Raw genomic sequence first — 12,027 nt, 5'->3', positions numbered from 1 at the left:
CCCTTAAAGGTGGGGGGCGGGTTGGAAAGAATTCCCGCCCCAGCCAAATGAAGACCCACGGGTTCATTGGAACTCCTACTGGTCTGCAGCAAGCAGCATTAATTTCTTTATTGTGCCTTTCTCTTCTGTTTGATGGACTCTTTGGCCCACAAATTGTATTGCTTTGAGGCTTACAAAACACACAGAGCAAGCAATAAGGGCAGGGTTGTCTTATGAGTCCCTGCTGCTGGCAATAAAGCGTAGCCCAGTAGCCAGTTCCCAGGAGAGGTCTCTGCCTCGCCCGTCTATGAGACTTTTTAATGCTGGTCATTCTCTCCCAGATTTGAGGCCCCCACTTTCATGCCCTCGTGTACTTGCGTCAGGTTTCCCCTTCCCCCCACTAACTGGTCCTTAGATCGCAAGCCTGGCCTTTCAGTCATTTGGAAAGAATCTGGGCTGCGGTTAAAGGCATCAGGTGTGAACCCAGAAGCAGAAAATGCAAAAAAAAAAAAAAAGAGGAAGGGAAATGAGACAGGAAAAAAATCTCTTACTAGAGCTGGTGAAAGGTGGCAGCAGCAACCGGAGAGCAAGCAGCCAGAGATCAGAGAAGCCTCAAGGAGACACCGACCATCCCGGAGCAGGCACAGCAGCCAAGGGAATGACTCTGGAGCCCACCCCAGCCCTTCCTATATATAGCTCAATCATGCACTGTAATTCTGGGAAGGCTAGGATGCCATCCAATTTTTTTGGTCTCTGGAGGAGGAGCGTGCGGGGAGGAGTCCTCCCCCCCACACCAGTGGTGCCATTTGTCCGCCTGTCTTGGTCCCACAGCTGTTCCTTGAAGCAGCCTTCTCCCCGGGTGTTGGGGGGGCGGTCTCCTAGGTACAAGTGCCTACGTGGACCGAGCTCCTCTTTCCATGGGCGGAGGCAGCCTGGTGAGTGCTTGGAGCAGCTGGAGGTCAAGAAGGGAAATCAGGGGGATCCCGTTTCCCAGCAGCCTGGCGGGTAGCAGATAACTGTGTCTGGCCTTCGGAGGTTGTCTGGAGAGGGAGAGTGAAAGAGGGCAGCAGACGCCATGTGATTGGTGGCAAAACTGGATTTCTGGGGTGATGCTTCATGTGGGTGGTTCTGGGTATGAACGTAGGCCTTGTCCCAGGAAGCAGCAGATGAGGGGATATACTAGCATCTCAGCTGGACGACTTCATGCCAAGGCCTTGCCACCAAGCCCCCCCCCCACATATGACCCTGATCCCAACCAAATATCATAACAAAACAAATCCCTTTGCTTTGCAGTTCTCTTACAAAGGGATTTCAAAGGGAGATTTGAAAAACTAATAACGAAGCTCGAGACCAGGGTTGAGGAACCCTTTTTCTGCCAAGGGCCATTTGGATATCTATAACATCATTGGCGGGCCATACAAAATTATCAACTTAAAAATTAGCCTGCTATATTTGGTCAAACATTTAGCCAAGAGGCATGATTGGAGACGGCTCCGAGTGTCTGCCACATGGTCAGGGCCAGATTCTACAGCCGGCTCCTGCTACCTCCACCTGCAGGGATGAAATGAGGACACACTGGCTAAGAACTCCCCCCGCGCGCGCGCATTCTGGCCTTGCCCCCTTTAACCCCTCCATTGTCGCCACTTCTGCCCCCAGCCCTCTTGTAGTACAGAGGGAATACGTTTCTCCACGGTCTGGGTGGGAAAGGGTTAACACAGTTTCTTGGGCGGTCCTGGCAGCTCCATAGCTAATGACTCTTCTGCAGGGGGGGGGAAGGTTCATTTTCTCAGCAAAACAAACTCACATCCGCCTTGAATAGAGGCTATTCCTCTCTGCAGGAGGGGGCGGATCACCAGTCTTAGAGCCTTCTGAGCTAGATATCTGCCAGGACCCACAAAGGGCCAGAATAAATTATTTTTTGGGCCTTATATGGCCCCCGGGCCTGATGTTCCCCACCCCTGCTTTAGACAATGCGTTCACCTGGATTGAATAGAGACCTGGAATTCCTGTCTCATTACCAATGCTAACATCTCCACGCCTTCTACCCTCTGCATATCACACCTAATCCAATCACGCCTGCTAATGTCATTTACTTGCCTTTGACATTTACATTGCCATTGTGTGTCTAATTCACTCTTCCCTACTTAAGGATACATGGAATCACGTTGTAGCTGTATCTGAAGAAGTGAGCTGTGGCTCACGAAAGCTCATACCCTGCCAGAAATTTTGTTAGTCTTGAAGGTGCTACTGGACTCTTGCTCTTTTCTACTGCTATTGACAGACTAACCCATCGTGATCTAACCCCTTGGTTGCTGTTACCATGTTATAAAAGAATCAGCCTGTCTGTCCATCTGTGGCAGGCATAACTCATCAGAAAATAAAACTAGGAATCTCGAAATTGGCCACATGCTTCAGGATGATTGTGCGAGTTCCAGGGCCAAAACTAAAGGGCATGGGAATACCCTGGCCCAAGTGAGACATACACACCTCTGTGCTATTTGCAATGCAAGCTAAGGGCCTCTCTGGCAGGCAGAACTCATCAGAAAATAATTTGAAAACTGGCCATCAACCCCAGAATGATAATGAAAGTTGCAGTGTCAAAAAGAAGCAGAATTACCAGGTGATCTTCACGATAGGCAACATGTAATAAGAGAGCTTTTAAGCAACCTGTCATGTGACTCTAATACGGAAGTGGTATGGTCCAGACACAAGTTTACCACCTCATCTAATCCTTGTGAGAACCAAGTCTCAATATGTCCCAAAGTGACATCAGATCTGCCGCCATACTTTGGAAATACCTTTGGGTGCAACTAAAGGAGAGGTAGGAGATTTGTGATCTTAGATTTTTTGTAGTTTAAAAGCATCTGCAGTTTGTTTGTGTATGTAGATTTGTCAGGGGGGTACTCCGTGCAAAGGGAGAGAGGTTTAAACATCTTCCCCTTTGCCATTTCCTTCAGACTAAATCTTTCCTTGAAACTGACACCGCTTTGCACTCTCTAAACTCTTAAACAGTTGACCGAAGCTTCCACTTGGGCCCAACTTCATTCTTGGGTAAGGGGAGGTTTCCATGATTCTCTACCCCCATCAAATCAGTAGCTGGAGCCCGCTGGGGTCTCCCTCTGAGGAGCAATATATGGGGCAGAGATCATGGGAGAATCCTTTTATAAAGAGATTCCACCATCCCATGTCAAAGATGGCCCAGGTCAGGTCACCATTTTGGTGGTCAATATCAGCGTGCCTCCTTTGCTTCCCAATCAGGCAACTTTGCCAGCAAGATCCAGGGTCCCTTTTGCTCATAACAGTCCTAGAGAGCCACCCAGTGGCTGCATCGCTTCAAAAACGAGGAAATGTTTTCAGATTTGAGGTAGTATTGTCCCCGCAAACCTGCACTGTTTCGTAGGTTTAAAAAATCACCCACCTACAGATCTTGGGGTCGGCCCTGCTTAGTACTTGGATGGGCAACCTCCCAGAAAACAACACTCCATCTACTTTTCCTGGGGCAAGGGCAGAAGTTTTCAGTATCACTTTCTGCTTGAGCCTTAAAAGAGGAGATGCCGGGGATCGAACCTGGGGCCTTCTGCATGCCAAGCAGAGGCTCTACCATCGAGCTCCGTGTCCTTGTCCTCTTTTTGTTGCAGACCTGTTTCCCCTCCACTGCCCATTCTCCCAATTAAACTGTCTGGGTCAGGCGCGAGAAGCGCTTCTCTCTCTCCCAGTCCTTGTAACAGTCACGGGCAGGGCTGGATTAACCATTAAGCAAAATAAGCACGTGCTTACGGCCATCAAGGAAAGGGTGGCACCACAGAAATTTTCCATTGCCTGCTTTACCATGGACCATGTGGTGCAAAACTGCAAAGGGTGCAGATGAATCAGGGTCCACAATAGAATTTTGCCAGCAGGAGAAAACTTTTCAAATATAAATAAAGTGGAAGTATACAAAAATAAACATTATTTTCTAAGCAGGAACAAAAAAGAGAGAGAGAGAGAGAAATGCAGAAGTAACAGCATTGTGTAAGGTTGATATAAAAATAAATTTTATAAAACAGTATCAATAATGTAAAAATGATTAGCATATAGATTAAACAAAATGGTTATATAACAGCTGTCCTACTATTTAGAACTGTAAATTTAAGATAAATATAATATAGACTACTGATAGCAATTAGGTTATTTTACGGTAAAAGGTAAAGGTCCCCTGTGCAAGCACTGAGTCATTCTTGACCCATGGGGTGATGTCACATCCTGACATTTTCTAGGCAGACTTTGTTTACGGGGTGGTTTGCCAGTGCCTTCCCCAGTCGTCTTCCCTTTACCCCCAGCAAGCTGGGTACTCATTTTACCGACCTCAGAAGGATGGAAGGCTGAGTCAACCTTGAGCCGGCTTTCTGAAACCAACTTCCATCAGGATTGAACTCAGGTCGTGAGCAAAGCTTTGGACTGCAGTACTGCAGCTTACAACTCTGCGCCACGGGGCTCCTGTTTGTATGACATCTTGTTAAATAATGACAAAGTGCTTTAAATATCAGCTTCCTTGAGAAGATGTAATGTTGGGAAGGTATGTGTTTTATGTATGTTTTATTTACTTTAATAAAATATATTTAAAAAAGAAAAAAAACAATATTTTCCATCTTACTGTAAATTTTGTTTCATTACAAAAAATAAAATTGTATTTGATCATAGAATCATAGAGTTGGAAGGGACCACCAGGGTCATGTAGTCCAACCCCCTGCACAATGCAGGAAATTCACAACTACCTCTCCCTCACACCCCTAATGCCCAGAAGATGGCCAAGATGCCCTCCCTCTCATGATGCCCCTAAGGTCAAAGAATCAGCATTGCTGACAGATGGCCATCTAGCCTCTGCTTAAAAACCTCCAGGGAAGGAGCGCTTACCACCTCCCGAGGATGCCTGTTTCACTGAGGAGCCGCTCTAACTGTTAGAAAGTTCTTCCTAATGTCTAGCCGGAAACTCTTTTGATTTAATTTCAACCCGTTGGCTCTGGTCCGACCTTCTGGGGCAACAGAAAACAACTCGGCACCATCTTCTATATGACAGCCCTTCAAGTACTTGAAGATGGTTATCATATCCCCTCTCAGGCTTCTCCTCTCCAGGCTAAACATCCCCAGCTCCTTCAACCTTTCCTCATAGGACTTGGGTCTCCAGACCCCTCACCATCTTTGGCCATTTATGCATGGCAGGTTTTGCCTTGGATTTGCTGCTTTCGATACACACAGATTCTCAAAACTGCATGGGCGTTTATTTTTGAGCTTTGAGAATTCGGATGGGAAAAAATGCCCATCTGCAGAGCAGCAAACCCAAGGCAAAACCTCCCATGCATAAATGGCCACGCTCGCCCTCCTCTGGACAAGTCCCAGAGGACGGTTTGTGTGTGTGTAAAGTGCCGTCAAGTAGCAGCCGACTTATGGCAACCCCTTTTTGGGGGTTTTCATGGCAAGAGACGAACAGAGGTGGTTTGCCAGTGCCTTCCTCTGCACAGCAACCCTGGTCTTCCTTGGTGGTCTCCCATCCAAATACTAACCAGGGCTGACCCTGCTTAGTTTCTGAGATCTGATGAGATCAGGCTAGCCTGGGCCATCCAGGTCAGGGCGGAGGACGGTTTACTATTGTTTATATTTTGAATTGCATATTTATGGGGGGGGGGGCGCACCAAAATGTTTTAAGTGCAGCGGCCATTTATTCACGGAAGGTTTTGCATTGGATTTGTCACTCTCTAGATCACTGGTTCCCAACCGGGGGTCCATGGACCCCCAGGAGTCCGCGAGAACTAAACTAAGGTCCACAAAACAAAGTTATAAACCCATAATAAATTAATATTTTCAATTAAAAGTTCTCTATTATAAAAATATATTCAAATATTATTCTAAGTTTAATGTTTAACTAACAGTTATGATTAAAAGGGCAAGAGTCCAGTAGCACCTTAAAGACTAACAAAAATATTTTCTGGTAGGGTATGAGCTTTCGTGAGCCATCTAAATGTATTTAAATGTATCTAAATGTAGAAAAGGGCAAGAGTCCAGTAGCACCTTAAAGACTAACAAAAATATTTTCTGGTAGGGTATGAGCTTTCATGAGCCACAGCTCACTTCTTCAGATACCTCTATCTTATCTGATACTTATCTGAAGAAGTGAGCTGTGGCTCACGAAAGCTCATACCCTACCCGAAAATATTTTTGTTAGTCTTTCAGGTGCTACTGGACTCTGGCCCTTTTTTACTACTGCAAACAGACTAACACGGCTACCCACTGTGAGTTATGATTAAAGTTTATTTTCAAATTCTCGGAATTTGTATTTTGAACCGTGGGGTCCCTGCACCGAACAAAAAAGTCCTAGGGGTCCCTGGTCAAAAAAAGGTTGGGAACCACCGCTCTAGATGCACATTTTCCCCATCTGAATTCTGAAAAGTCTGCATGGCGGCTTATTGTTGAGTTTTGGGAATATGGATGGGGGGAAAGCGCATCTAAAGAGCGGCAAATCCAATGCAAAACCTTCCATGAATAAAGGCCATTTATTCATGGAAGGTTTTGCATTGGATTTGCCGCTCTTCAGATGCGCTTTCCCCCCATCCATATTCCCAAAACTCAACAATAAGCCGCCATGCAGAGTTTTCAGAATTCAGATGGGGAAAATGTGCATCTAGAGCGGTGGTTCCCAACCAGGGGTCCGTGGACCCCAGGGGTCCGCGAGAACTAAATTAAGGTCTGCAAAACAAAGTTATAAACCCATAATAAATTAATACTTTCAATTAAAAGTTCTCTATTATAAAATATATATATTCAAATATTATTCTAAGTTTAATGTTTAACTAACATGATTAAAGTTTATTTTCAAATTCTCGGAATTTTTATTTTGAACTTTGGGGTCCCTGCACCGAACAAAAAAGTCCTAGTGGTCCCTGGTCAAAAAAAGGTTGGGAACCACTGATCTAGAGAGTGGCAAATCCAATGCAAAAAAACTTCCACGAATAGATAATTCGGTCCTGGCCACGCGCCCCAAACTTGCAACTCCCGACGGCGTCCCTGGCCCGGGGAGAGTTCGGATCCCTGCAGGGCGGCCCGGGGGCTCAGGCCCCGCCCCTCCTCCTCCCGCAGCGCCAATCAGGGCGGCCGCAGCAGCAGCCCCCCCCTCCCTGTGACGCGGGCTGCCCGGGCAGAGGTGCTGCTGCTGCTGTTTGCAGCGGTGCAAGGCGGCGATGGCGAAGTCGGTGCGGGACCGCCTGCTGGACGCCCTGGAGGACCTGGAGGAGGAGCAGCTGAAGCGCTTCAAGCGCAAGCTGAACGAGACCCCGCTGCGGGCGGGCTTCGACCACATCCCCCGGGGGCGGCTGCAGAAGGCCGACCCGCTGGACCTCAGCGACCTGCTGGTCAGCTACTACACCGACCTCTACGCCGTGCAGGTGGCCGCCCAGGTGCTGGAAGCCGTCAACCTCAGGCGCGAGGCCGAGAGGCTCCTGTCCGTCGCCGGGATCGGTAAGGGGAGCGGGATCCGGCGCGGGGGGCAGCCTCGCCTGCCTCCGCGGGGAGGGGGCGGCCGGGAGGAGACCCGATCCGGGCGCACGTGGGCCTGTTGGTGGGACAAAGGAGCGTGGGACCTGTTGAGGATTAGATAGCCAGCTTCGTTACATGCCAGACGGACAAGGGTTAAATTGTTTGTATTGATGCTGACCAGTTCGAGAAGGTGATGTAACCTCCAATTTATTGATTAGCTATTGATCAGAGAGGATCCGTTGACAATCATACGATCCGTAACCTCTGATATAAGAATTATTCCCATTAGAACCAGCAGCCTTTTCCTGCCACGTGTTATTCCTGGAAAAGCCCCCATGTGCTTTCACTTTCCAATTTGATCCCTTCCTGCCTGGCGGTTCATCTTCAGAAACCGCCTGGTGCTTCCAACTGAACTCTGAACATTGCCATAAAAGGCCGAAGCGATTTGCTCCGCTCCCATTCAAGGCAGCTCCTGGCCGAGGGCATCCTCCACTAGATACCCGGTGCCCCCTCCCTTTAGGGCTGCCCCACTACTCAATGGGCCGCAGCAGGAGTGCCCTGTGCAGGTTGTCGTGTCGATCTGCAGCCCTGCAATAAACTGCCTGTAGGAATCAGATTAAGCTTTGCCTTGGCATTTAATCTGGAGGGGGTGGGGCTGGGCACCAGGAAGCAAAAAGGGGGAAAGTAGTAATTCCACTGAACGCAAACGACTCTTCCTGCAGAAATATACCATAATGGGAAAGGTAACTGAAGATATTGTCGAAGGTTTTCACGGTCAGAGTTCATTGGTTCTCGTAGGTTATCCGGGCTGTGTAACCGTGGTCTTACACAGCCCGGATAACCTACGAGAACCAACGTAACTGAAGATATTTTGGCAAAACCGTTGAATTAAAACAACAACACCAAAACAGTTTTGGCGATCCTGATTTAAGAGCATCAGGTTCCGTGTTTGTTTGTGTTCCTTTCCAGAACAAGCACCCTCATTGGAGTCCCGTGATAAGTGGTACTCCCCTGGGCAAGAACTGCAAAATATGCACCACCTAACGGTCATTGGTGTAGATGACTGGGGAAGGCGCTGGCAAACCACCCCGTAAAGATAGGCTGCCTAGTAAACGGCGGGATGTGACGTCACCCCATGGCTCAGGAATGACCCGGTGCTTCCACAGGGGACTGCCTTTACCTAACGGTCATTGGAGCATTGTCTAGAAAGTTTGTTTAGTTCCAATTTGAAAAAGTTGGCTCCAGATGTTAGTGCCACATTAATCACCAAAAAAGTACTTTTGGATTCTACAGGACTCTTGAGCAGAAGGGGAAAAATAGCTCAAGCTCTGTTATGTAAACAGGTTCCTTTCATGCTTATTCAGAGTCCTTCTTACCAATAGCCCCCTCCAAACCCTCTCTCCAGCTGCCTTATTTCCTCTTCCAGGGGACATTAAAGTGACTTACATCAATAATCTGATTTCACTATAACTTTCTAAGAACAATAGGCCACGTCTCTATTAACCTAAGGTAAACCGATTACGTAACCTGACTTTGAGAGCTTCTGTTATCCCTAATAACTGAAGTCTGGGGAGTCCTCCAAAACTACCGCTTTGTACCCTCTGGATCCCCCTTTTTCCCACCCTGCTCCTCTTCTCCCCTGCAGCTTCCCACAATTAGGATTTAGCATAAATGGGCCACAACATGGAACATTTTAGAGCGTTTTTGACAGGATTCTGGGGTATGAATCACTCCTCTGGTTTCACATATGTGCCCACTTGTCCTCTGTTTCCCTTCCAGGTGAAAATGGCTCGGTTCAGACCCCCGTGCAATCCTCCCATGGCGCGTCAGCAAGACATGGTAAGCCCTCCTGATCTGCTCAGATATTGTCAACCCCGTGGGGATGTTGAGGAACCTGGCTGTGTGACCGTTCACTAGCCACTGAGTCTTACTCTGGCCACGGCTTCACACCACATTTATCTAGGCCACAATGACATGATTACAAACCAATCAGTTTTATACTGATGTAATCATCATGGCTTTCTCCTCCCCCCCCCCCCAAAAAAAACTTCGAGAATTGTAGTTTAGTGAGGTGCGAAGAACTTCATGTAGGAAATCTCTAGCCTCCCCACACAAAGGTATGATTCTCGGGGCTCCAGAGAGGAGGAAGTAAATGATAAACCAGTTTAAATTTGGAATATGGCCATTTCCTTAGATTTTTCACGCTTTTTCTCTTGACAGGGCCACAGGAACCCATCTCGGTGGGGTCACACTTCATTGAAAGACACCGGGCAGAGCTGATCCAGAGGACTTCCACAGTCGAGGGGGTTCTGGATCTGCTTCATGGAAGAGTCCTGGATGATGAGCAGTACGAAAGAATCTCTTCGCGGGAGACCAACCCAGATAAAATGCGAGAGCTGTACAGGCTGGTGCCCAGCTGGGATTGCTATTGCAAGGACCAGCTGTACGAGGCACTGAAGGCCAAGAACAAGTTCCTCATTCGGGATCTTGAAGGGAAATGAGGCCGCGAAGACGGTAGAGCAACTCCATTCCCAAGGCACGGGAATATCAAATCACATGGGAATCTTGTGGAGCCAGGGAAGGTCTCCACCCAAACACCCCCATTACCCACCTCCATTTGAAAGTCCTGGGAAGATGCCCCCGTTCAATTGCAGGGAAGGAAACACATGCGGTCCCGTGGGAACAGCCCAGTGAGGGTAGAAACAGTTAAGAGATTCTGCTGTGTGGTATAGCAGGAATAACCATCCGTCCTCTTTTAGTCATTTCCTTGGGGTCCAGCAATCTTCTACAGGAAATAATTTTTGCCCTCTATTTGGGGACAGAAATTCTGACCATTGAGGCCATGTTGTTGTTGTTGTTGTTGTTTTTTAAAAATATTTCCCGGAGACCAACTTTTGCACTGATGCTCAGGGAGGGCATTATCAAGCCCACATTTGTAAGCTTTGTAACAGATATGCCTCTAGTCCTTATTGTTGTAGAAAAGCAAAAGAAAAATGCAACTATTTTGTGAAAAAGTCTTTTCTGTGTTCTGGCCAGAGAGCTTAGGATCTTTTAGACCTAGCAAAGTTAAAATGAGCATGAGAAAAATAGCGCTTGTACAATTTACCTTTTAACTGATTGATTTACCGATTTTACCAATGGCTCGCAAGAACATAATGTGATTTAGTTGACAAGCCAAGAGGCCCATATTAACCTACGACAGTGAAAGTGGTTCAGGACAAGACTTTTCCTCTCCCTTTGTTTTCCTAATTGTACCAGATATTTCAATAGGCACAGATTGATAGGCTGCAGTACCGCAGTTGAAAGCTCTGCTCACAACCTGAGTTCGATCCCGATGAAAGTCGGTTTCAGGTAGCCGGCTCAAGGTCGACTCAGCCTTCCACCCTTCCGAGGTCGGTAAAATGAGTTAAGTGTAGATGACAGGGGAAGGCACTGGCAAACCATCCTGTAAACATACTCTGCCTAGTAAACGGCGGGATGTGATGACAGGGTCAGTAATGATCCGGTGCTCGCACAGGAGACTGACTACCTGACCTTCAATGCATTTTACAGATCCCCAGTTGCCCAGGTAACACAAATCAGGTATATTATTTAAGTACATTGAAAATTAGCATTCATAGTTAGTGACCCCTTTTGCTGCCTCGGGTGTTCCTACTTTAATGTTGGCTCCTGCTCTGAATATTAATCAGTAGTTCTACTAAACACAAAACTAAGGGAAGGGAATGAGGAGAATGCGCTAATTACACAATGAGGTTTTCGTTGTGATGTAGATGGCATAATGAACAATCAATCTTGATTTTACAGCCTGCAGGATTTTCTGTTCTATTGGTCTTTCCTTGCTCCTGTTCTCTGCTGGTGTGTTCCCATAGGCCTCTTCCTACTTCGTTAGACTACTTTGTCAACATTCCCTCAAATATTTTTTTTAAAATTGGGAAAGATGCATCTTTTAACAATTCTGTACTTGGACAGGTAGCTATGTCTGTGGAATAATCTTACGCGTGCCTTTTAATTGGTTTTTAATGAATACAAGTTGTGTTTGTGGTTCCAGACTGGGAGTTTATTCATTGGGTGAGACAGTGGGATGGAATGATTTGGTGTTTGAGATCCAGAATAATTCTCCCAGGAAACTATGGCGCACTGCTGGAAACTTATTTTGTCTGCAGGGCTTCCTGGAAGACTGCTTTCAATATTTTCTGACAAACACATTTTCCTTCAGCCTTTATGGGATTTGGGGGGGGGGTAGGAAATGTACTGGTGTGAAACTAGTTCCAGTGCAAAATGGGTGCCTATATGCAAAACAGCATTTAGGCATAACTTGATTATAACTTTCGGCATGTCTTTCAAAGCGGCCGTTAAATAATAAACTACAGATAGAGTAACAGCTTTATCTTTACCAGACAGCCGATAAAATCACAGCTCATTCCTCACTTTGGGGGCTGAAAGGTGCGCACCAGCCTATAGGAGGTGCGCACGGGCCCGTGCCAGCATCTGTGCCACTTGCGGCGTCAAGACTGGCATGGATGCCGGCGTCGGGGCACTTAC

General features: G+C 47.1%; 1 protein-coding gene across 1 annotated transcript; it reads left to right on the top strand.

Moving 5' to 3' along the window:
* Positions 1–7,190: 7,190 nt before the first annotated feature.
* Positions 7,191–9,990, top strand: LOC130491001 (apoptosis-associated speck-like protein containing a CARD). The gene is made up of 3 exons (XM_056864826.1): positions 7,191–7,488; positions 9,285–9,310; positions 9,714–9,990. Exons 1-3 carry the CDS (start codon positions 7,191–7,193, stop codon positions 9,984–9,986), a joined length of 597 nt encoding a protein of 198 aa, XP_056720804.1. The 3' UTR covers positions 9,987–9,990.
* Positions 9,991–12,027: the final 2,037 nt, after the last annotated feature.

Source organism: Euleptes europaea, chromosome 18 (genome assembly GCF_029931775.1).
Source record: "Euleptes europaea isolate rEulEur1 chromosome 18, rEulEur1.hap1, whole genome shotgun sequence".
NCBI lineage: Eukaryota > Metazoa > Chordata > Lepidosauria > Squamata > Sphaerodactylidae > Euleptes > Euleptes europaea.
This window is presented reverse-complemented; position numbering and strand designations above follow the sequence as displayed.